The sequence below is a fragment of the Zalophus californianus genome, chromosome 10 (assembly GCF_009762305.2).
Source record: "Zalophus californianus isolate mZalCal1 chromosome 10, mZalCal1.pri.v2, whole genome shotgun sequence".
Taxonomy (NCBI): Eukaryota; Metazoa; Chordata; class Mammalia; order Carnivora; family Otariidae; genus Zalophus; species Zalophus californianus.
Window position 1 is genome coordinate 96,275,426 of NC_045604.1, and position 22,334 is coordinate 96,297,759.

Here is a 22,334-nt window from a genome sequence, read left to right on the forward strand (position 1 = left end):
GTTCTTATTCTCCCCCTCGTTCCTTTTCCTTGCTTCTTTTTCAGCTCTGCCCAAAACGAAGCTGTCCATCGAGCCATTGACGAATTCTAATTGGTCAGTTCTGCGTTAGAAGGTCCCGCACAGCCCACCCCCTAGGGGAGACCCCTCTGCCAGGGAGCACATGAAAGGGCACATGTGTCAAGAGGTGGGCCAATGGGAGGAGAGCATGCTCTAAACCGTCCACCCATCCACCAATGGGAGCGTGATGTTCCTGCCCTCCTCAACTGCTCCAGCCGAGCTGCCTCTGCCTCGTGCCCTTGCAGTTTGACACCTTCCTTGTGTCCTAAAAGGAGGTCCTCTCCAAGCTGCCTAAGAGATGCAGGATGGCGGGCCCCAACTCCCTGCATACCCCGTGGGACTTCTGCACCCCTCCCCTCCCTGGAGTGGATGGGAGGGGAGGCTTTCCCAGACAAAAATAACGTATGTAAACATGTATGTTTTCAGGGGTTCTGTTGTTTCTTGTTTTTTTTTTCTTTGTTAATGGGATAATGCCTTGGTTTTTTTTTCCTTTTTAAGAAAGTATTATTTTTAAATTTCAAATATCTCTACAATTTGAACACCCTCTTTCCCTTTTCTGAGTTCTGGGTGCTGATGAGAATCACCAGCCTCCCTCTGTAGCCTCCACCTTGCCCCTCAGAGGTGAGAACCTAGGAGGAGGGAGAGGTGACCGGAAGAGCTTGTAGGCAGGCAGAGGATGGGGTGGGGTGGAGTTAATAAGAAGGAGCAGGCACATCCTCAGGGTTGAAGGATGAAGAGAAGAAATTTTAAAGTGTGAGATGGATTGGGAGGTGTAGACCAGCTCCAGGGATTACAGGGAAAATGAATGAAATTGTTGGAATGGGTTGATAAAAAAAAAAATTAGGATGTCCAACTGTCCTGGATGAGGGATATTTAAAGTGCAATAAAGATCCCAAAGAGGGCCACATGGATGGCTCAGTCAGTGAAGCATCTGCCTTGGGTTGAGGCCATGATCTCCCAGTCCTGGGGTCCTGGGATTGAGCCCCACCTTGGGCTTCCTGCTCAGTGGGGAGTCTGCTTCTTCCTCTCCCTCTGCTCCCCCTCCACCTGCTCATGCTCTCTCTCTCCCTCTCAAATTAATAAAATCTGTTTTTAAAAAATCCCAAAGAGATTAGGGAAGAACAATGCTTGATGGCTTGCAGATGGATGGATCCCATGGGCCATTGGGTTATCAGGGTGAAGGGAGTCTCTGGGTCTGAGGGACACTGTGCATTCTCATGCTCATCTTTTCTCATCTTCTCTACCCTAGACAGGCATGACCTTACTCTTTGTACTGGGCTGCATTTTCTTCCCACTGAGCTTCACTGTCCTCTGCTGGGGCCTGCAGAACCACTCCAACCTGCGGATGGAGAGAGCAGAGGCTGTTTTGGTGGCATCCAAGTAAGAAGACAGGGTGAGGGCGTCCTTCCTGGGCCAGGCCTGGTGGAGCTGAGCTCCTGCTTTCAGGAAGAGTTAGTGGTGAGAGCAGAAGCAGTGTGTGTGTGTGTGTGTGTGTGTGTGTGTGTGTGTGTGTGTGTGTGCGCGCGCGCGCGCGCGCGCACTCACGCGCGCATGCACAAGCGGGGGGAAATTAAGAGTCAAAAGAAACTGGCTATGGGATCTTTTGCAAGTCATTTAACCTCTCTGAACTTCAGAGCCCCCCCCACTTGTAAATGGGTTTACTAAGAACACCCACCTTTAGGTCTTCATGGAGACCTCGTGTGAGGATCAGGTGAATTCATGTCTGTGAAATAGGGGTGGCCGACTTCTGCAAGGAACAGGGCTGTAGGCTCTGTGGAGGATTACTGGTGAGCTGGAGGACTCAACATTCAGCCCATCGAATGGGGTAACAGCTGCTCGGCCCCAGTCCAGCATTATGGAGCTAGATCGTGGGCTCCATGTTGTCTGACCTTCTGATTCTTTCTTAAAAGAAGTTGAGCTTTGATGTGAAATCTCCTAATTTGCAAACACTGACAAATAAGTTAGAATTTAAGAAAATACTATCCTGGCAACACCATACTGGCTGAAGAAAGCATGTTTGTGGGCCGGATTGGGCCCTTCCGCTGCCGATTTATGACCTGTTTGACACAGCTTAATACGCGTGTGAGCTATCATGGAAACTTAGGTAGGAGAGGGAGCAGGCAGAAGGCAGAATTTACTTGGGTGTCTAGGTGAATTCCTGGAAGACAGAACAGTGTGTCCGCCTGCCATAATTCACGTCATCCAGAGAGAAGCCACGACTTGACCAGGTTTGTAGTCCTGAATCAAGTAGTCACATTACGGTGCTCTACCATCGCCCATCCTCCCCGCAAACTCAGCTTTGCTCTTTGGCTTTGGAGCTATCCAGTTTTGCCAGTTCCCGTAGCTGTGTTATCTTGGGCAAGGTTTTTGTCTTTTTTTTTTTTTCCTTAAATCTCTGAACCCGTTTCTTGTCTATAAAACAAATACTATCATCTGGGAAGATTAAATAAGAATGAACATAAACCACCTTGCCTCATGGCAGCAGGCAGTAAACACTCAAGAAGTTGGGTCCTTTTCCCCCTTAGGGTTAGGGTTAGCCCTGAGGTCAAAAAGCTAGGTGCACTATTGTCCTTAAATTGTCCCCAACTCCTGCCACAGGCCAGAGACCTCTCAGTCTGTTCCTTCCGCGTGCCACTAGAGGGCAGCACAAAATTGCAAATCCAGCCCTTTGCCTCTTCTGGGGAGGAAATGGAATGGTCTTTGGACAGGCAAAGAAAAATTGTGGGGTTGCTTATTGAGGTGTATGTTAGGGTAGGCCTGGAAACCAAAGTACGGTTTGGGTACAGGCCCCACGTCATGGAGAAGCCCAGAGGACAGTGGGGTTCAGGACAGGAAGGTCAAATTCCAGGAAGGCAGCACAAAAGGGTGAGAAGCAGCTCAGAGGCCAATGGGGTTCCAGCTGGGCCTCAGATATACAATGTGACCCTGGCCAAGTCACTGTGCTTCAGTTTCTTCGCAGGTGAATGAGGGGTTTGAACCAGCTAATCCCTGGGGTCCTTTCCCACTGGGGAAGGACCTTTCCCACTGTTGTTCTGTGAAGCCCCCATGGAAGGGGAGCCAAGAAGATAATAGGCCTGAAGAAAAAGAAAGTGACCAGTGCTTAGGGGAGGCCAGGAGAGGCCAGGTAGCCTGAGGGACAGGGCGGGAGCATCCTCCCATTCCCGGTGGGTTTTCAGAGAGGCAGGGTTTCCTCACCCTCTTCAAACCCGGCAACCACTCTGATATCCAGCATGGGAGGGCTCCTGCCTCTTCTAACTGTGTGACCTTGCGGAGGGCCACCGAAGGCTTCAGGACCATTCCTTGACCCGTAAGAACACGACAAGTGCTGTTACCTCAGTGCTATTACAATTGATACACAAGATCACCGGACAGCCTTGCAGCGAAGACTCGATCTAGAGGCACCTCACCTATACCTTATAGTTTTCCCCATTCCCATTGGAGTGAAGGATATGGGGGGGGGTGTCTCTGAGCCTGCAGGAGGCTGTGTTGAGGTGTTTTTATTCTCATCCAGTCCTTAAACTCATCCTTCAGAGACAGCAAGATGCACAACTTTGTCTCCCTCCCTCCCCAAAGGAATCTTTTTTCTCTCTGCTGGAGTGGTGCCCTTAAACTGGGACCCCAGCAGGCCACTGAGGGGCAAGCTTTGGGAGGCACTGGCAGAGGAAGAAATGGCAGGCATTTGCAATGTGCTGGTGGGAAACAGGGTCAAGCCCCCATCTGGGGGCTCAGAGCCCCGTCCTGGCTGGCCAGGGTGCCCAGGGCCACCTTCCCTCCCAAGAGGAGAGCCCACCCTCCCTTGGCCCATGTCCCCAGCAGCCCCCTGTGCCGCAGCTGCTGTCTCTTTAAGGGCCTCCCCCTCCCTCTTTCTCTGCTCCCCCCCATCTCTGTCGCAGCCGCTGCTGTGGCTCAGAGCTGCATGGGGAGACGCTGCTGCAGGTCCGGTTTCTTGGTGTCTGGTCGGTGCCATCATTCCCCACCCCTCCCCCGCCTTCCCCAAGCTGGTGACTCCCCCTCCCCCTCCCCCTCCCCACTGAGGGGGCAGGGGGCTGGGCAGGAACTCTCTATAATGCCCCGTGCAGCCTCCGGGCCGGGCGGCGGGGACCGTGGTGGCAGCGAGAGGCGGGAGAGCCGAGCTGACCGCTGACCACTTGCCGGGCCGCTCCTCTTGTCTTCCTCCCTCCCTCCTCCCTCCCTCCCTCTCCCCCTCCCTCTCAGGGCTGGCACCAGAGTCCCACCCCGCCTTCTCGGGTCCTCCCAGCCTCTCCACGTAAGCCCCCCCTCCCCACCTGCCTCTCCTCGCCCTCCCCTCCCCCACCTGCATCCTCCTCCGGTACCCTTTCCCTCTCTGTCCTCTTATCAAGTCCTCTCCTCCTGTCTCGCTTCCAGCCCTCTGGCCAGCTTCCTCCGGCTCCCTTTCCCGATCCTCCCTCTACCCAGTCTTTCCCCATTTCCCCAGTCTCATCTAACTCCCTTTCTGCCTTCCTCTGGTCTGACTCGCCTGCCCCATCCCGTCCCCGCCCTGTCCCCTTTGTGCCCCTTTTTCTTTTTCTCTCTCCCTCCCTGGCTTGGTGTCCCTTCTCCACCTCTAACTCCCTTCAGCTCGGCCTCCCTGTCCCCTCGCGGCCGCCAGCCTCCCTGCCCGAGGCCTGAGCCACCATGCTGACCCCAATGGTGGCTGGGGGGGTGGTGTTCCCCGGACTCTTTCTCCTTTCCAAGAACACGCTCCAGCGGCTGCCCCAGCTGCGCTGGGAGGAGGCTGACGCGGTCATTGTCTCAGCCAGGTAAACTGCATCCCTTCCCCCTGGCCCCTCTCCCCTTCTCCGGCATTATGGGGGTGGAAGGGACCCCAGTCCTTCCCTGGACCCTTGGCCCATTAGGGACTGGCGGTTCCTGAAGTGGTTGGTGGGCTTTACCTCCAAGCTTCCTGTCCCCCTCACTGCCTTACTCACTGTCCCAGGAGACCGCGTCCAAACCCAGCCATCTGGTCTACTAGTATCCAGACTGCTTTTCTTTCCTCTCCCCCATTCACCCTCCCGCCCTCCAAAACAGGACCAGCATGTGACTAAAACATTCTTATAAGATATTAGGGAACAAGGCAAGGGGCAGAGAGCTGTGTATTAGTCAGGGCACATGTTTGGGGGTACAAGGGCCAGAGGAGTGAACAGTAGAACTCTGTACAAGCTATAGAATGAGGGCCAGAGTTGGGGAGGAGAGCATGGAGACAGTCAAAGAGTGAGCGGGAAAGTGGCCAGGGGAATTTGGGGTCACCGAGGAGTGGCCTGGTGACTGGGTGGCTGAGTGCTGTGAGAACAGGCCTGGGGCACCCCCTTGCCATCCAGTGCTGTCCCTGTGCTGCCCCTCCCGGGGAAGAGACCTTGTTATCAGCATTGTCTCACCTCAAGATGACCTCCCTGGTGTCCTCCTGAGGCCACTCAGTGTCCACGACTGACCAAGGGAAGGAAGCCGGCAGGGAGGAATGGGGTGTACTGAGGAGTAGCAGCGGGAAGTCCTGGAGCCTGGGGTGGGGGGCGAGCTCCGGGCAAGCCGGCCTCAGGCAGAGACGGGCAGAGAGTGGCCCGAGGCGCAGTAACAGGACAGTAAAGAGGAGAAACTGAGGGCTGTGTCTCCTTCCTCTACCTCTGCTCCCTCTTTTTCCGTAGGCTAGTGTCCTCTGTCCAAGCCGTCATGGCCTCCACCGCCGGCTATATCGTCTCCACCTCCTGCAAGCACATCATTGATGACCAGTAAGTGCCAGGAGACCACCTTGGCCCAAGTTCCTGCAGCCCGTGTGTGTGTGTGTGACTCCCGAGGACCCCAGGTCTTCCGGGGGACTCCTTCAGTGGTCCCCAAGCCCTTCACTTGGGACTGAGCAAGTTAACTGCATTAGCTGCAACTCAACACCCAGGGATAAATTTATCCATGTCCTGTCCTTTAAGGTCAGAGCCAGGGGGAAAAGGAGTGGGGATCAAAAAGGATTGTCAGAGCGGCTCCTAGGCTTCCTGGCCTCTCATATTGTAGTAGGTCCTGTGTGCCCTTTCCTCCCCACATCCTCCCTCCCTTACGTCCCTCAGACCCCCTTTCTAACCAGCACCCGACTGGGGTGCCTCCCTCCTCATGCCAGGCTCACCCTTCTGCTCCTCCCCGAGTGCAGGTGCCCAGTTCCAGCTCTGTGCGAAAGAGGGAGACAGGAGAGACATGACAGAGACAAGGCCACTAACGGTTGGGCCGTGGGGGGCTGGGGGTGGGGGAGGGGAAGGGTGAAGAGGCCAGAATTTGGCACTGGCAGCTGCCGCAGGGCCTGGTGCTTGCCAAAAAAGCCCAGGCCTGCGAGGTGGGGCCGGAGGAGGAGGGAGAGGGGCCCTGTCCGTGGTGCTGACGGGCCGGCTCCAGGTGACCCGCGGGCTGCTGCCGATCGGCCCGGCAGGGTGCTGAAGACGCTCCGCGCTTAACTTCCGGCCCTGACCCCCTTCTCTGGTGACTGTTGGGCCGCAGGAACATTGTCTGGAGGACCCTGGCCTGGCGGCGCCCCTCTTTCTCTACAGACGAGTTCCCCTATCTGTGGAGTGGGGTACATCCCTTCCTGGAAGGGCTACCCTGAGGAAGCATTGAGCTGCAGGAGTCAGATGCCTAAAGCAATTTTGGCTCTTGTACAGTGGGCGCTTAACTCTTTCTTCAGATCCCATTTGGTAACTTGGCTTCCTCTTCCCCTCTGCCTTTCTGCTCCACCCCTGGGTCTAAGATGAGCCTGGATTCCCAGGCATTTCTTGCTCTCATCTTTTCACACAGAGGTCACCTTTCCACTCTTACATTTCCTCCCCTCCCACGCGTCCCCCCCACCCCAGGTCTGTTCTCATCCCTTCCCCGGTAATCCTCAGGTGGTTGGGGGAAGATCAGGGTTAATCCAGGGACAACAGCTGTTCCTACTCCTGAGCACCTAACTGCTGAGAGTGTGCGGATGGGTTTAACTCTTCAAGTTAAACCAGGACTAGTCCCCCCACAAGCCACATGGCCCCTGGGGCTGGCTCTCCCAGCCACTCTTGCTCCAACTCCGCTTGGGCCAGTCAGACCCCTTTCCACCAGGGCTCTCCCTGCTTGTCTAACCTGGGCTTCTGCTCCCTCTTCTCTCTCCCTTTCTCCAAACTCCAGCATGGGTCTCGGGTTCTCTTTGCCCCAAATCATCCCTGCTAGAGTTGGCTGCCTGTCCCCTTGCAGGCAGTCTTCCTAGGGTTTGCATTCTGTCTGCATCTCACCCGATCCTTCGCTGGCCTCCCCACTCCCCGCCCCAGGCCCTCATTCCTCTTCTCCCTCAGGCAGCAACTCATATAGGGTCTCAGCTCCTTTTCTTCATTACTCCGGCTGACTTTGCTTTCATCCCTCCACCTAGCTGGGCCAGTTCCCTGACCTCGCACTCCCACCTCAGACCTGCCACGGGGCTACAGCATTTAAGAGAAAGTGCTCAAGGTGCTGAGTCAAGAAGAAAAATGCAATGTTGCATATTCGTGCACTTTTCATTTTTGTTTACTCTCAAAGTACAAGGAACTTTTCTCTGTTCTTGGCTCCTTTTGCTCAGTGTTTTCTCCTTAATGCTTGGCTGTACCTGAAAACAAAACAAAACAAAAACAAAAACAAGAGGTTGGGCCATATTCAGGCAGAAAAAGCAGTGCTGATGGCACCACCAAGTCCCCAGGGAGGCTCGTCTGTGACACCTGTCTCGAATCTTCTGGGGACAGTGGAGCCAGACTTCCGATGGTTGGTTATTCCTTGGCCAAGTCACCTAGTCTCACAGTTTCCTCATCTGTAAAGTGGGGGTGGTAACCATCCCCACTTTGTATAGGGTTTCTGCGGGGAGTGAATAAGTTCATGCATGTAAAAGATTTTGGATATTAGAACAGTGCCTGCGTGTCAGTGGATGTCAGCCAATACGATCCCTCTCCACTGCTCTTGCCTCTTCTGCTGTTATTTGTCCTAACCTCAGCTGTCTCTCAGATCTTGCCTGAGCTTGCTCTCTCTGTCACTGCCCTGTGGTCTGTGGCTGCCCTTTGGTGTCTTTTCCCTACCTCACCTCTCCCCCTATTGCAGAGAGAGAGAGAATATGAATGAATGAATGAATGAATGAATGAATATGAAAAATGGGTGGGTTCTGAGGTCAGACAGTCCGGGTTTGATTCCCAGCACTCTTACGTACCAGTGTTGTGACCGTCCCACCTTGGGCCAGTTTCTTGCCCTCTACCCTTCACAGACCTCGAGAGTCCACTTCTGTCTCAGGGTGGTTGTGAATATCACTTGCTCCGGTGGTACGTCCAGTGCTGACCCCGGCACCTGGTCACTGCTTTGTCCATCTCCTTTCCTCTCTGATGCCCCCCTCTCTCTCTGCCCAACAGACACTGGCTTTCCTCTGCCTACACGCAATTTGCAGTGCCCTACTTCATCTACGACATCTATGCCATGTTCCTCTGTCACTGGCACAAGCACCAGGTCAAGGGGCACGGAGGGGACGAAGGGGGGGCCAGAGCCCCAGGCAGCATCTGGGCCGTGGCACGCGGCTACCTGCACAAGGAGTTCCTCATGGTGCTCCACCACGCCGTCATGGTGCTCGTCTGCTTCCCGCTGTCGGTGGTGAGTCAGGGTGCTGAAAGCCAGGGCCCCCCGTCCTGCTCACGCCAACGCTGCAGGAGCCCGGGGAGCCCTGTGGCCGGGTCCCCCAGGAGCAGGGCAGGCCCAGGATGGAGAGTTCCTGCAGAGGGTTTTCTGAGCACCAGGCCAGCCCCAAACAGCGAGAGGGTCTGGGCTCAGCCTGGCCCGGGCTGGATATGCCCAGCCGTGGTGCCTGGGAGCTGTGGTCGCAGATCTCTGAGCCTCAGTTTCCTCGGCCGTGCCAGAAGGTATAGAGTCTCCTGCACGGGACGGTTGGAAGGATACAGTGACGTCATGCTCGCAGCTTGGCCTCTGTACACTAGAGGTGTTCAGACCTTCCAAGCTGAGCATCTCCAAAAGTGGCCCCAGAGAAGAGAGGGAGGGAGTCCAGGGAGAGGCCAGGCTAGTTCTCCCTCTCCTCCGCAGGTGTGGCGTCAGGGCAAGGGAGATTTCTTCCTAGGCTGCTTGCTGATGGCTGAGGTCAGCACCCCTTTCGTCTGCCTTGGCAAGATCCTCATCCAGGTGAGAGGGTGCCTGAGGCTGCATGAGCCCGAAGGGAGGGCACTTTCAGGGACCTTCAGGGATTCTTTGGCTGCCAGGCCAGGGTCAGGGGAGGCGGGGGCGCAGGGGGCTGAAGAGGGGAAGGGGGTCGGAGTTGCCCTCCCCCCCCACCGCCCCGCTCTGCGCCCCACCCCCCTGCCCTCTGACCGCCCCGCCCGCCCACCGCAGTACAAGCGGCAGCACACTCTGCTGCACAAGGTGAACGGGGCCCTGATGCTGATCAGCTTCCTCTGCTGCCGGGTGCTGCTCTTCCCCTACCTGTACTGGGCCTACGGGCGCCACGCCGGCCTGCCGCTGCTCGCCGTGCCCCTCGCCATCCCGGCCCACGTCAACCTGGGCGCCGCGCTGCTCCTGGCCCCCCAGCTCTACTGGTTCTTCCTCATCTGCCGCGGGGCCTGCCGCCTCTTCCGGCCCCGGGGCTCCACGCCGCCCTCTCCCTGTCAGACCCAGGACTGAGGGTGGGGCCGGGGGACCCTCCACCCCCCCCACACACACCCCATACCCTGGGGACGGGGCTCTGGGGCTGCCGGGCAGGAGGTGGGAGCCAGGGCCCTCTTGCACTGGTGGCCCCAGGACCGACAGGCGCACTGCAAAGGGGCGGGACATCTCTGCTCCGGGGCTGAGGGGCAGGGACCAGGCGAAAGGAAGGGAGGGGGTGCCTCTTCTCCCAGCAGTGCCTGAGCTGAAGGTAGCAAACCCCTTCCTGTGCACCCCTTCTCCCATCACCAACCCTGGGGCCCTGGGGAAGCAAAGGACAGAGGAAGGGGGCATCACTTCCCATCCACTGAGGGCTAGAGGGCCGTGGGGAAACTGACTCAAGGGGACCAGGACTCCGAGGATGTGGGGAAGGCCCTGCTGCCAAGGCCATCCCAGCCAGTCCCCCTGCTGCAGACTCCTCTCGGTTCCCCACCATCTGGGAGGGGGGGGAACACCCTAACTAACCCTCCCCCCTTCGCCCCCGCAGGCCTTGCTTGGGGCTAGCTGTCTCCACTGCTCCTCTCTCGGGGAGGCCAGCCTGAGGAATCTTATTTATTTTATTTATTCGCCCAAATCCATACTAGTCTGTGGGGGTGGGGGGAGGGAGGTGGCTGCTACCCCCAACCTTTCCAGTGCTGAGCAACCCCGGGGGCAGGTGAGGGGGCACCCCGTCCCTTCCCCACTAGGCTGCACATCTTGCCCTCGGGCCCCGGCATGTCCCTGGTGCTACAGACCTCTCAAGGCTTCCTCCAGTCTGGGGTCAGGGGACCCTGGGAGGTGCTTTCCAGACCGCTAATAAAGACGATCTGATCTGCGTGAACGCCACCAAGGCCCTCTTCACCCAGTTCTTTGGTGCGGGGAAGGGTGGGGGTCTGGGGGTAGAAAGCACGGATGGCCCTCGGACCCCAGGACGGGGCAGGACCCCCTGCCTGGTTATCCGAGCAGTCAGGCAAGAAAAAAAGCAGATTTTTATTCATCAGCAGGAGAGGAGGGCGGGTTTGGGCACTCAGGGCAGAGTCCAGGGCCCTTGTCCAGCTCCTCAGGCCCCTTTCTGGCAGCTCCTATGGGATATGAGATCAGGAAGTGGGAGGCCACACCCTGCCTCCCTAGGCTTTTAGGTCCTTCAGCTTCTCCCAAGGCAGGCTGAGGTGGGAGGGGCCCGGGGAAGGGGAGCCTTACATGTGTGTGCAGAACTGGTAAAGGAGGAAGAGGAAGGCCACTACCAGAGCGCCCACCAGGATGTGATGGAAGAGCTTGGAGTTGGGTCCTGTTAGACAAGGAGGGGAAGATGGGGACCCTGCCTCCTCTCCAATGGAAGGGCCAAGGGCAGCTCTTCTCCAGGCCCTGGCAAGGAAGGAGGCCCCTTCTCAAGCGGGTTCATACCTGAGTTAACAAAGATGACAGGTTTCTCTCCAATAAACTGGGCCACAGCCAGGAGCCTGGCTTGGTCTGAGTCTGGGTAATCAAAGAAGTCAGGTCTGTCTATGAAGAGCAGAGACTCTGCTCCCCGGACCAAGGTGCTGGCACGCTCCCGGCTGGGTGCTAGGGAGCAAAGTCTATGTCAAGAATCAAGCAGACCCCTGCCCTCCACCCCAAGAGGCTGTGGTTGACCAAGGACCCTGCCAGGCCACACAGCCTTAGTGTGGCTGGGGAGGGGCTTGATTTTGTTCCAGGAACATCTTAAGGATCAACTGAGCTCTCCATGCGAAGGTCCGTGCTGGATGGGGGGGTGGGGGGGGTGGGAGAGACGGGCCTGGAGAGGCAGGCCCTTGCTTGGCCTCCCAGCTTCTAAGGCAGATTGACCCTTCACCCCAAGACTTCCTCCTCCCCACTGCTCCCAGGACAGCTTCCCACCTGTTTCTATGGCCCCCAGCCCAACCAGCCACACCCATCCCCACGCCCACTGCCACAGCCTCATGACCCTTCCACTCCTGTGATTGGGGTGGGGGCTCTGTGATGTCACAGCCTGGGGCCATTCTAAGCATGAGCTCTGGGGTGAAGGGAGAGAGAAAGTGCTGGGAGCTGGGAACCTCCCCCCAAGTCCCCACATCAGAAGAGGACACTTTGGGACCGACCCCCCCCATCTCCCCCAGGGCCTTCATCCTTTGGGGTGATGCCAATGATAAAACAGTAACAGGGGCAGCCCCAACAGTTAGAAATAGGAGGGACTTGGGGCAAGCTTGCTGGAAGCTGGGACTAAGGAGAGCTGCCTTTGTATAGTAGGCACAGTCTTTCCTGGGGTGGGGGGCAGGGATAAACACCTCCAGCTACCCCCGGAATCCACTCTCTACATGGACTCCCTTACCCATCACAGCAAGCCTGTCCTCATTATACAGACAAGGGAACCAAGGCACAGAGGGGCAAAGTAATGTGGGCGACGCACACTTCCCAGGGCTGTGCATTTTCCTCTCTGAGGCTTCCCCCCTGCCTTGGGTCCCCAAATTCAAGGGCATAGGGGTCCCTTAAGTGCTCAGCTGAGGACGACCCTGGGGTTGGGAGCCGGGAGCAATAACAGGCGTGTCCCACTAGGTGGCAGCAGTGCTCACGAGTGCCTGTTTCCCTCCCACCCGCGAGGGCACCGCTCCCGCTCCTCCAAGCCCTCCTCCCGCCTCCTTCCGCAGGTGCTGCAGGAGAAGGTACTGCTGCGGGAACGGCAGGCACGGGGGTTGTCAGAGGAAAGGCCCCGCCCATCTCGAGGCCTGTCTCTTGGTCACCCACAGCACCCTCGCAGGCTCCTCTCTCTGGGTGGGGGCCCGCAAGGGCCATCCTATTTCCCATTTCCAATCCCCGCTTTTCTCTATTTGTCCCTTCCCAACAGCCACTGTCAGTCCTGCGGGCCTCTAAGAGTTAGCTCTCCTCTGATTGGCAGGTGGGCCTGTCTGTCACAGATGTGTCCCGCCCCACCCAAGCCCAAGGACAGTTCAGGGTCTTCTTGGTTTGACTACACAGATGCCTGTTCAAGAGTCTCCGGCAGTCCCGGTTCTGGGACTTCCCCCAAATCAGGCATGTGTCTGTGGCATGTTGGGAGGTCCTCTGTCCTATGATGGAGGCGCCCTCCTCCCCTGGGTCCCCACCCCTCCTCTTTCTTGCCCTCAGGGGCTACCCTCTCAAGCGTCCTCACAGTAGCCCGGGGGAGGTCCTTGCCCTGCTCAGCTTCTATTTCCTAAACGGTAAAGCTCAGGGAGGAGAAAATGGGGGAAAAGGAGACAGACTAACATCTACGGGACCTCCTGTGGGTCCCTTTCCCCTACACTTCTCTCTTCTAAGAAAGAGGAAGTGACTTACCGGAAGTCAGGCACGTGAGGAGCAGCGAGGAGTCCGGCTGGAGTCCGGCTCCTGACCCCGGGCCAGGGTTCCCAGCCCAGGCCTGTCTGAGGCTGCTGCCACCGTTTAGCCGCGGGAAGGGGTCCAGAGCCTTTAGCCATTGGAGTGGATCTTGCCGTTTCCTCACTTGCCCCAAAAAGATGCAGCTGCCCCGTCCCCCAGAAAAGGCTCCTTTGACACAGGCAATGACTTCTCATTCATTTATTCGTCCAATCACTAAGTATATGTATTGAGCTCCTGCTCTGTGCTGGGCTCCATTTATGGCTTAGATAGAAATCACCAGGGCAGGTCTCGGCCCTCAGGAATATCACAGGGGAAAGAACTCTTGGATGCACATCATTATAGACAGACAACCCCTAAGGGGCTGTCTACACTTGTTGTCTCTGCTCCCTCACCTTTAAAACGACCTGGCTTCGTCCTCACCACTCCACTGAAGCCACTTTTGCCAAGTCTACCAATGACCTCTTAACTTGCCAAATCTAATGGTTTGTCTATCTCGCAGCAGAGCACACATGCCCCTGCCTCTTGGCGTGGGAGCCCTGCTCGCCCATTTTCAGGGGTCCCCCTTCTCCAGCCAGCTCAGCCTTGGACCTTCTCTTTTCTGTCTATATTCTCTCTCCCTAGGTGATCTCATTCAATCTCATGGCTTTAAATACCATCTATATGCTGGTGACTCACAAATGTATATTTCCAGCCTAGTCCTCTCCTCTGAGCTCCAGACTCCTCTACCCAGCTTCCTGCTTCGTGTCTCTGTATGTCCAAAACCATCTCCAACTCAATAGATCCCAAATGGAGCTCTTGGTTCTCCCATCCCAAACTGGGCTCCTGCTTTCCTTTGCCGCAAAGGGGTCTCACTGTTCCTTGAGATGCTCTGCTCCACACAAACACCCAGGAGTCATCCCAATCCTCCTTCCTCTCTCTCTCCTGACAGAGCCGTCATCAAGACCTGTTGGCTCAATTTCCAACATAAATCTCAAATCCATCCGCCTCCCTGGCAGCTCCATTGTGGCCACTCTTCCAAGTCAACCCCATTCCTCCCCTGGTATTTCAACAGCCTGTGGACTGGGGGACTTCTCTCTGTTCACTCCTCCCTCGAGGAGAACAAATCAGAACACAAGGATCCATGACTTAAAACCCTCCAATGGCTTCCCCTGGTGCCTGTGTGATTATGAACTTCTTACCCTGAGCTGCAAGCCTCTTGCCCAGCCCCATCCACCCACCCACCTCAGGTCTTGCACGGCCCCCCTCGCTCAGCACACTCCAGTCTTTGCCCCCCGACCCGTGAACTGGCTAACTTCTCCTATCTTCCGAGTCTCAGTTGAGACCACACTTGGCGCAGGAGGGGAACTCCCATGGCCTTCGGATCCTGCCCTATCCCATCACTGCGTCGGAATTGTTTCTGTATCTGTCTCTTTCCCCTACAAGGCCCTGGAGCTACAGATCACCGATCTTGGTCACAGACTTGCACCAAAGCATATAGTAGGCGTCCAATAAATATTGGCCAAGTGGATGGATAAAAACCTTTCCACAAGCCAGGGCTCAGCACTGTCTGCCATTTGCCCCGCAACTGGCTAGAGCTCCCACTTCATCCTCACCGTGCCCCAACAAGACTTTCTGGAGGCGTGCTGCTGGGCCTGAGCTAAGCCCCCGGCAGGCAGCAGCAGAGGAGGGCAGGACTTCTTGGCCAGCTTGCTCCCCCGACTCCCCGCAGGCCCACGTCTGCCTCTTGTCAAACCCACCAGCTCTGGTCCTGGATGGGGGTCTCCCTTGGTCCTGCCTCCTCTCTTATCCTGGATAGCCCCAAAGGAAACCTGACGGTTGCCTTTAAATAGATATTATTTTAATGTATTCTTTCGAATAGGGAACAGAGGCGAATGGTACAAAATCCAAAGGGTACAAAAGCATAGGAAATAAGACTTTCCTATTCTTGCCCTACCCTACCCTCCAGCAATCTCCTCAGAGCTTGATGTAGTTACCACTTTCTTGGGCAGCCTTCCAAGGATAAGTTATGCACACACAAAAAAACCCGAACACATATAAACTCCTTTCTCCCCATTCCATTCATACTGTTCTGCGCCTTACTTTTTTAGGTTAAGCTGCGATTGGGAAGACGGCTCTGTACAAGTGTGTGCATACAAGTACAAGGGACTCTTTCTTTGTTGTGGCTGCATACTCTTTCACCGTTTGGGAACTGTGTCAGAACTGATTGAACTGATCCCCTGCTCGTGGACATTTAGGTTGTTTCCCGTCTTTTGTCATTGCAAACATGCTGCATTAAAGAACCCTGAACTTTGATTATTTTGCTCATGGGCCAGCATATCTGTAGGATAAAATCCTAGAAGTAGAATTTCTGGGTCAAAGAGTCTGTGTATTTGTCATCTTGGTATCCAACATCAGAATGGCCTCCGCAGAGGTGGTGCCCATTTACCCACAGCGTTGCACGCATTGTGTGTTAACAGATGCTTTGAGTTTTGTCATCTGGTAGGTGATAAGTGCTATCTCAGTGTGGTTTGACTTTGCATTTCTCTCTCTTTTTAAAAAAAAAATCGTGTATTTAAAAAAAACACACATAGTATTTCTATCTTAACCATTTGCAAACATACGGTTCAGTAGTGTTAAGTACATTCACATTATTGTGCAACCACACTTCTCTTACTTTTAAATCACAATACTTCGGGGTGCCAATTGAGGGCTAGGTACAGCTTGAGGGAGCCTCCATGGCACTTCCTGGTGGTGGGGGAGACAGAAATGTAAACAGGCCGGAGAACGGAGCCTAAGGTAGGGCATTGGAAGCTAGGAGGTGGGGTGGGAATACTCTAGGAAGACTGCTAGGAAGATGTGACCCAGGATTACTCCCGAAGGAAGGGAAGATCTTCCAGGCCAGGGAGGTCCTGTGAGCACAAGTCCAGGGGCCTCGGAGATCCAGGTGTGTTCTAGGAACTGCAAGTGACATTCCTGCCAGACAGCCACGGATCAGAGAAGTCAGGGTCTTGGGCCCAAGAGCCTCAAAGGCCACTGTGAGGACTCTGTCTTGGGGGGACGGCGGGTTTGGGGCAAAGAAGAACAAAGGTCCAAGGCTGGAGTTCGACAGGCAGATGGCAGGGTTCGGGTGGGAAATGGCAGACTGGTGAGGGACTGAACTGCAAGGCTCCGGGGCGTTCAGAAGGAAGCCTGACGCCCTTCCCCACCTGACAGACAGAACTGGAGATGGCAGGGGGTGGGGTGAGGGAGGGCACCCCGGCCCTTGGGGGCTGAGTTGGGCCACAAGAGAGACGCCTGAACAGCTACAGAGAAGAGGCATGGGGTGGGGGGGGGGGGGAGCCACAGCCTTGGACCTGTCGCCTCCCTCAGACTGTGAGGTTCCCGGGCCCCCGGCTCGGAGACCCCCAGATCCCAGGCCAGCGAGAGCGGGCCGATCAGATCCCCTGCGCCTGCCCCCCCCACCCCCGGGGTCACTGCGGATCTCTAAGCCCCGCCCCTACGGATCTGGGGAGGGGGAAGGCCCGCCAGCCTACTCCCTCCCCCCGCGCTCTCTCCATGGGGGAGGGGCGTGAGGATGTGCGGGGGGCGGGGGGGGAGAAGGAGGAGGAGGAGGAGGAGGAGGAGGAGGAGGAGGAGGAACAGGCGTCGCCATGGCAACCAGCCGGGTGGTCTAACCCCGCAGACCTGAGAGGGAAGCTAGGAGACGGCCGGGGAGGCCGGCGCCGCGGGCTCGGCGCGGGGGCAGGGGCGGGGACCCGGGGTCTGCCGGGGAGTTGGGGAACGCCGGGCAATTCTTGCCGCTGGTTCCCGGTGGCGCAGGGAGCCCGTGTGTCTGCGAGAGTGTGCCGGCGAAGTTCTCCGCGGGGGGTTAGTGCGTGTGTGCGAGCGTGCGCACGTGGGCGCAGGCGTGTGCGCGGGAGTGCCCGTGGGGGTGTGTGTGTGTGTGCGTGTGGTGTGTGTGTGCTGTGCACTCGCGTGCGTCCCGGTCTGTGCCCGGCGGGCGCGGGCGGGAGAGTCCCGCCCCCTCCCCAGCCTCCGGCCGCCCCTCCCCGCCCCCCGCCGCCTGCGCCGCCTGCTTCCTCGCCTCCACCTCGCTCACCCCCTCCTCCCCGCACTTTCTCCGGCTCTCCCTCCCTCCCTCTCGGCTCTCACCGCCGGACTCCGCGCTCTTCTCGCTGGCCGCCGCGGGAGTCGCCGGCCGCCACCGCCCAGCCTGTACCTGCCGCCCCCCCCAGGGCTTGGGCACCTGTTGGAGGCACAGACACAGGTGCAGAGGGCTGGGCCGCCGGGGGCGTGAGGGTGAGGGAGAGCCTGTGAGCCCACGGCGTGCTTAGCTCCCCGGAGGCTGCAATTTCTGGCTCCTCTTGGAGAGCCAGTCTCAGGAGGAGGCATCCGAGGCGGGGGTGGGGGGGGTGGGGGGAGGGGGGTTTCCCCGCGGGGGGCTGCAGGGTAGGGGGGACCAGGCACGCAGGCAGGCAGGCCGATCCTGGGACTGAATGAAGGGACAGTGGGCCATGAAAGCCCAGAGGGGTGGGTGACACCCGGCCCAGACAGGCCCCTGGTGCAGAGGGATGGACAGAGCCTAGGAGAGGCAGAGGAGGGGGCCTGCGGGGCTGCTTCAGAGGTAGGCAGGGCCCAGGGGCGGACGGCATCCCAGGATGAGGGGCAGGAGCTGGGAAGATGGCATCAGGAACTGTCCAAAGGTATGTGGGCATGGCCGAGGTGGAGCCAGGACCTATTTGGGGGAGTTGGGCTGGCAGCCCAGCCCCGGTGCAGCGAAGCTGGGGGTCCGGAGGGCGCAGGCCTCCTGCCTGCCCACCAGCTGGCCCAGGCCACCCTCTCCCTCCACACCTGGGAAGGGAAGCCAGGGAGGGTCCCACCAACTGGGGAGCTTGCCGCCTGGCCCTCAGCCAGCAGGCAGCAGGTACGAGGAGTCCGCCTGGGGCTCACTCTCTCTTGGACCTCCTTCCTGCAGCCCAGGGTGCTGCATGAGGGGCCGCAGGGGCGACCGCATGACCATCAACATCCAGGAGCACATGGCCATCAACGTGTGCCCTGGGCCCATCCGGCCCATCCGGCAGATCTCTGACTACTTCCCCCGCCCGGGACCAGGACCCGAAGGCGGGGGCAGGGATTTCAGGGCGGCCCCTGCCCGCCTGGCACCCCTGGCCCTGGCCCCCCCTGCAGCCCTCCTTGGGGCCACCACGCCCGAGGACGGAGCGGAGGTGGACAGCTACGACTCAGATGATACCAGTGAGTCTGGGGGCTGGGGGTGGGGGGTGCTTCCGGGCTGTGGAAAGGGGCTGGGGCCCTGCTGGGCGTGTTGGGGGAGGCGGGTTCTGCCTCCAGGGCTGCAGTCAGCGTGGAGATTACAGTTTCCGAAAGGCTCAATATTCAATATTTCTGCTGAGACACTCAACCACCCACACAGCCCCAGTGGCGGCCCAGCCGGGGACCCAGACGCTCGCGCACACCCTCCCTCGCAGGCCGCCAGACGCCCAGGCGTGCGCACCTTCCCCAGCCTGCCCACGGGTCTCTCACACACACACCTTTCCTTACACACTGCCTCACGCTGGTCTTTCCTCTTCTCCAGCCGCCCTGGGCATGCTGGAGTTTGACCTTCTCTACGACCAGGCCTCCTGCACTCTGCACTGCAGTATCCTCAGGGCCAAGGTGGGTACTCCCTGCCTCCCAAGCCCTGGCCCCGTTTGCCTGTTTCCAGGTCCCCAGGTTGGACCCCTCCTCCTCCCCCCCCCCATCCCCCGGCACCCTTCTTCTTGACTCTCCACACCCTGAGCATCCACTCTGCAGAGGGAGGCAGGGAGGCAGGGCTGGGAGCTTGCAGCCCTCTTCCCTCCCCTCCCCTCCCCTGCAGGGCCTCAAGCCCATGGATTTCAATGGCCTGGCTGACCCCTATGTCAAGCTGCACCTGCTGCCTGGGGCCTGCAAGGTAACGGCCTCTTCCCTCCCCCAGCCTGAGCCGGCTTGTGGGTCTGTCCCCAACCTTCCCCTGCCTTCAGCCTCCATGGGTCTGGGGGACGTGGACTGGGAACCTTCTCCCCACACCTCAGGCCAATAAGCTAAAAACTAAGACTCAGAGGAACACGCTGAATCCCGTGTGGAATGAGGATCTGACGTACAGTGGGATCACGGATGATGACATCACCCACAAGGTGCTCAGGTGAGGGCTCCATTCCCCTTGTTACTGAGGATTCCAGCTCAGCACCTCCTCTGGGAGCTGTCATTGCCACCTTGTTTGGTTGGTTGATCTGCCTCCCATTAAGCCCCTCTCAGATGCTCAAGAACAATCACTGGCTCCCCATCCCCCTTCGGCAGCAGGCCCTCCAAATATCTCCTCCTACTGCTGGTCAGCTTCAAGACTCCTGACCTTTACCTGTTGTGTCTCTTCCATGGAAAGTGCTCCCCGCCGTGCCTCCTCCTGGAAGCTTTCCCTGGTTGCCGAGCGCCCTCCCCAACCCTACCCCCCCCACGTGTCAGACCTATGTAGCAGAGGTCTGCCCATTCTCATGCCTGTGTCCCCCCTAACATCCCGTGCTAAGGAGTGAAGTCTTCAGGGACAGGGAACTTGCTCCATCATCCCAGGAGGTGGAGCTGTGGGGACTGTAATCCCTGGCCCGACTGAAGGGCAGCACAGCCCAGGCTTGTGAGGCCTTTAGCTGTGTTCTTGGCAATGGGGAAGCCGGGGGAGGGTTGGCACCGGGGCGGGGGGGATTGGTCAGCCTTGGATTTTGGAGATCATTCTGCTGGCTGTGAGGCTGACTGGGGATCGGGGCGGGGGGGCAGGGTGGACAGAGGCAAGACACCTGGAAGGCTGGCCCATCTCTCAGATGTGAGCGCATTGGGCCTGAGTAGCCGAGTGCGCACTGGTGCCCAGCCCTGGGTTATGCGCCTTTACATTTATTTCCCTTGATCCTGATAGTTGTAGGAGGTGGGTGCTCATATCTCCGTTTTATAGATGGGAATTGAGGCATAGGGAGGTGGAGTGACTTGGCCAAGGTCACATAGGTAGCTAGTAGGTGGCAGAGGTAGGAAATTAACAGCCCTCCATGACAGCTCCTCAGGAGGGTCAGGACAGAAGGAAGCGCAGGGAGCTGCATAAGGGGATGAACAGAACTGAAAGCAATCATTTCTTAAAGATTTTGTCAGAGAGAGAGTGTACACACAAGCAGGGGGAGAGGGAGAAGCGGATTTCCCGCGGAGCAGGGAGCCCGACGCGGGGCTCGATCCCAGGACCCTGGGACCACGACCTGAGCCGAAGGCAGACACTTCATGGACTGAGCCACCATGGCACCCCTATAAGCTGTCATTTCTTAATCGCTGGGCTCCTGTGTGTCTCTCCCAGGCTGGTGCCCTGCTCCAGGCAAAGGAGGACAGGAGTGCCGGAGGAGGCGCGGGACCCTCGCCCGACTGCCCAAGGCTCCTCAAGGCGCTTCCAGCCCTTGCACACGGGAGTCCGGGACCCACACCCACCAATGCCTGCTCTGGGCACATTGTTCAGTTGGATCCCGTCCCCAGGCTCTGAATGGAGGCAGTGGAGGGTGGCGGTCCTCAGGATTCGTGGGGGCTTCCTGAAGTAGCTGCCTGGGTCCCGACGGCCCAGGGGTGGCCGGGGCAGCTGGAGAGGGCGGGGCAGCGGGACAGGGCCGATCACGGCATCCTCCTCACGCGCCGGGCCGGGGCTCGCCGCACAGCCCGTGCGACAGGCGAGGCGTAGAGTAGGGCAGAGCTGGGATTGGCCTCGGGTGCTCCGCGTTCGGTTGGAGGACCTTTCTCCCCCACTGGAGCAGGCTCAGGTACGCCAGGGGGCCCTGACCCTGCAGTTCCCCGCCAGGATCTCCGTCTGTGACGAGGACAAGCTGAGCCACAATGAATTCATCGGGGAGATCCGAGTACCCCTCCGCCGCCTCAAGCCTTCACAGAAGAAACATTTTAACATCTGCCTTGAGCGCCAGGTCCCGGTCTGTGTAGGGGCTGGGGGGTGGGGGTGGGGGGTGGGGGTGGGGCGGGGTGGGGCGGCGGCCCTGGGGAGGCCAGGTTTCCAGAACCTTCTCTTCGTCCCCTCAGCTGGCTTCACCCTCCTCCATGTCAGCGGCACTGAGGGGCATCTCCTGTTACCTGAAGGAGGTGAGGTAACCTCACAGGGACCGCGTCTGGGTGGGAGGTGGCGGGGATGCAGGCTGATCCTGAGTCGGCCCCACAGCTGGAGCAGGCCGAGCAGGGGCCTGGGCTGCTGGAAGAGCGCGGGCGCATCCTGCTGAGTCTCAGCTACAGCTCTCGGCGCCGGGGGCTGCTGGTGGGCATTGTGCGCTGCGCCCACCTGGCTGCCATGGATGTCAATGGCTACTCCGACCCCTACGTCAAGACGTGAGCCCGCCCTTCCTTCCCCTGGGAGCCTGCCTGACCTCCTCCGCGGCCTGATGTGTCCCTGACCGCCCCCCCCCTCCTCTACAGGTACCTGAGGCCTGACGTGGATAAGAAATCCAAGCATAAAACGTGCGTGAAGAAGAAGACTCTTAATCCGGAATTTAATGAGGTAAGCGGGGCGGGGGGGCGGTGGAGGCTGGGGCCGGGGCCGGGGCCTCACGGAAGCTGTGGCCTGCCCTGCCCCAGGACTTCTTCTACGAGATGGAGCTCTCTGCTCTGGCTACCAAGACTCTGGAAGTCACAGTGTGGGACTACGACATCGGCAAATCCAACGACTTCATCGGTGAGGGATGAGGCTGCCGGGTGGAGCCTATGATGGGGGGTCGGGGGTGGCAGGCTGGCAGAGATGGGCCCTGACGGTGCCAGCCTCTTGCTGCCTCCCAGGTGGCGTGTCCCTGGGACCCGGGGCCCGGGGCGAGGCCCGGAAGCACTGGAGTGACTGTCTGCAGCAGCCGGACGCGGCCCTGGAGCGCTGGCACACCTTGACCAGTGAGCTGCCCCCCGCCGCCGGGGCCCTGCCCTCAGCCTGAGCGGGCGGCAGCTGCCCGGCATGGGCCCCGCGGGGCCAGGACCCAACCTCCGCACGAGTGTGTTGCACGTTTACACGGGGTGGATGCCCCGCCCCCCACTACCTGTCTTATTTTGTGAGTCTCCGTGACCGTGGGTCTGTCCTGTCGTGAGGGGCCGTGGACATCTATATTCACATATGCAAACTTCCTCCTGCCTGACTCGCTCCCACGCAGATATGCAAAAACCCGGCCCGGGGAACGCCCACAGGGGGCCGCCGCGCCTCTCTCCTGCCCCTCCAGGCTGCCCCGTCCCCCTCGGCCCACAGGGAGGAGGTCGGATTCGGG

General features: G+C 58.7%; 3 protein-coding genes and 2 long non-coding RNA genes across 11 annotated transcripts; 3 read left to right on the forward strand and 2 right to left on the reverse strand.

The window, feature by feature from the left end:
• The first annotated feature begins 320 nt into the window (after positions 1-320).
• On the forward strand, positions 321-10,548 carry TLCD3B (TLC domain containing 3B). 4 transcript variants are annotated; one of them, XM_027612241.2, is made up of 6 exons: positions 321-459; positions 1,307-1,437; positions 5,718-5,801; positions 8,439-8,673; positions 9,118-9,213; positions 9,421-10,548. In XM_027612241.2, the coding sequence occupies exons 1-6, from the start codon at positions 427-429 to the stop codon at positions 9,706-9,708; spliced, it is 867 nt and encodes a 288-aa protein (XP_027468042.1). In that variant the 5' UTR covers positions 321-426; the 3' UTR covers positions 9,709-10,548. The 4 variants fall into 4 exon arrangements, with proteins under 4 accessions (XP_027468042.1, XP_027468044.1, XP_027468045.1 ...); XM_027612243.2 differs by having other exon boundaries at positions 328-459; positions 1,311-1,437; XM_027612244.2 differs by lacking the exon at positions 321-459 and having other exon boundaries at positions 1,346-1,450.
• Positions 7,559-9,617, reverse strand: LOC113932803. Its single transcript, XR_003523132.1, has 3 exons — positions 9,511-9,617; positions 8,605-8,951; positions 7,559-7,654 (listed from the first exon to the last, which is right to left on the reverse strand). It is a non-coding gene; the product is annotated as an uncharacterized LOC113932803 (long non-coding RNA).
• A 129-nt stretch (positions 10,549-10,677) lies between the features above and the next one.
• C10H16orf92 (chromosome 10 C16orf92 homolog) lies at positions 10,678-11,650 on the reverse strand. Of its 2 annotated transcripts, XM_027612245.1 has the most exons (4): positions 11,584-11,650; positions 11,113-11,271; positions 10,909-10,996; positions 10,678-10,790 (listed from the first exon to the last, which is right to left on the reverse strand). In XM_027612245.1, exons 1-4 carry the CDS (start codon positions 11,645-11,647, stop codon positions 10,769-10,771), a joined length of 333 nt encoding a protein of 110 aa, XP_027468046.1. In that variant the 5' UTR covers positions 11,648-11,650; the 3' UTR covers positions 10,678-10,768. The 2 variants fall into 2 exon arrangements, with proteins under 2 accessions (XP_027468046.1, XP_027468047.1); XM_027612246.1 differs by lacking the exon at positions 10,909-10,996 and having other exon boundaries at positions 10,691-10,790.
• A 79-nt stretch (positions 11,651-11,729) lies between these two features.
• Positions 11,730-15,334, forward strand: LOC113933606. The gene is made up of 3 exons (XR_003523405.2): positions 11,730-11,839; positions 12,259-12,365; positions 15,144-15,334. It is a non-coding gene; the product is annotated as an uncharacterized LOC113933606 (long non-coding RNA).
• Positions 15,335-16,810: 1,476 nt separating this feature from the next.
• DOC2A (double C2 domain alpha) lies at positions 16,811-22,162 on the forward strand. 3 transcript variants are annotated; one of them, XM_027613927.2, is made up of 11 exons: positions 16,811-17,302; positions 18,011-18,288; positions 18,629-18,708; positions 18,911-18,985; positions 19,107-19,216; positions 20,888-21,014; positions 21,121-21,180; positions 21,257-21,420; positions 21,508-21,589; positions 21,667-21,763; positions 21,865-22,162. In XM_027613927.2, the coding sequence occupies exons 2-11, from the start codon at positions 18,024-18,026 to the stop codon at positions 22,008-22,010; spliced, it is 1,206 nt and encodes a 401-aa protein (XP_027469728.1). In that variant the 5' UTR covers positions 16,811-17,302; positions 18,011-18,023; the 3' UTR covers positions 22,011-22,162. The 3 variants fall into 3 exon arrangements, with proteins under 3 accessions (XP_027469728.1, XP_027469727.1, XP_027469729.1); XM_027613926.2 differs by lacking the exon at positions 16,811-17,302 and adding an exon at positions 17,516-17,738; XM_027613928.2 differs by lacking the exons at positions 16,811-17,302; positions 18,911-18,985 and adding an exon at positions 17,516-17,738.
• The last annotated feature ends 172 nt before the right edge of the window (positions 22,163-22,334 follow it).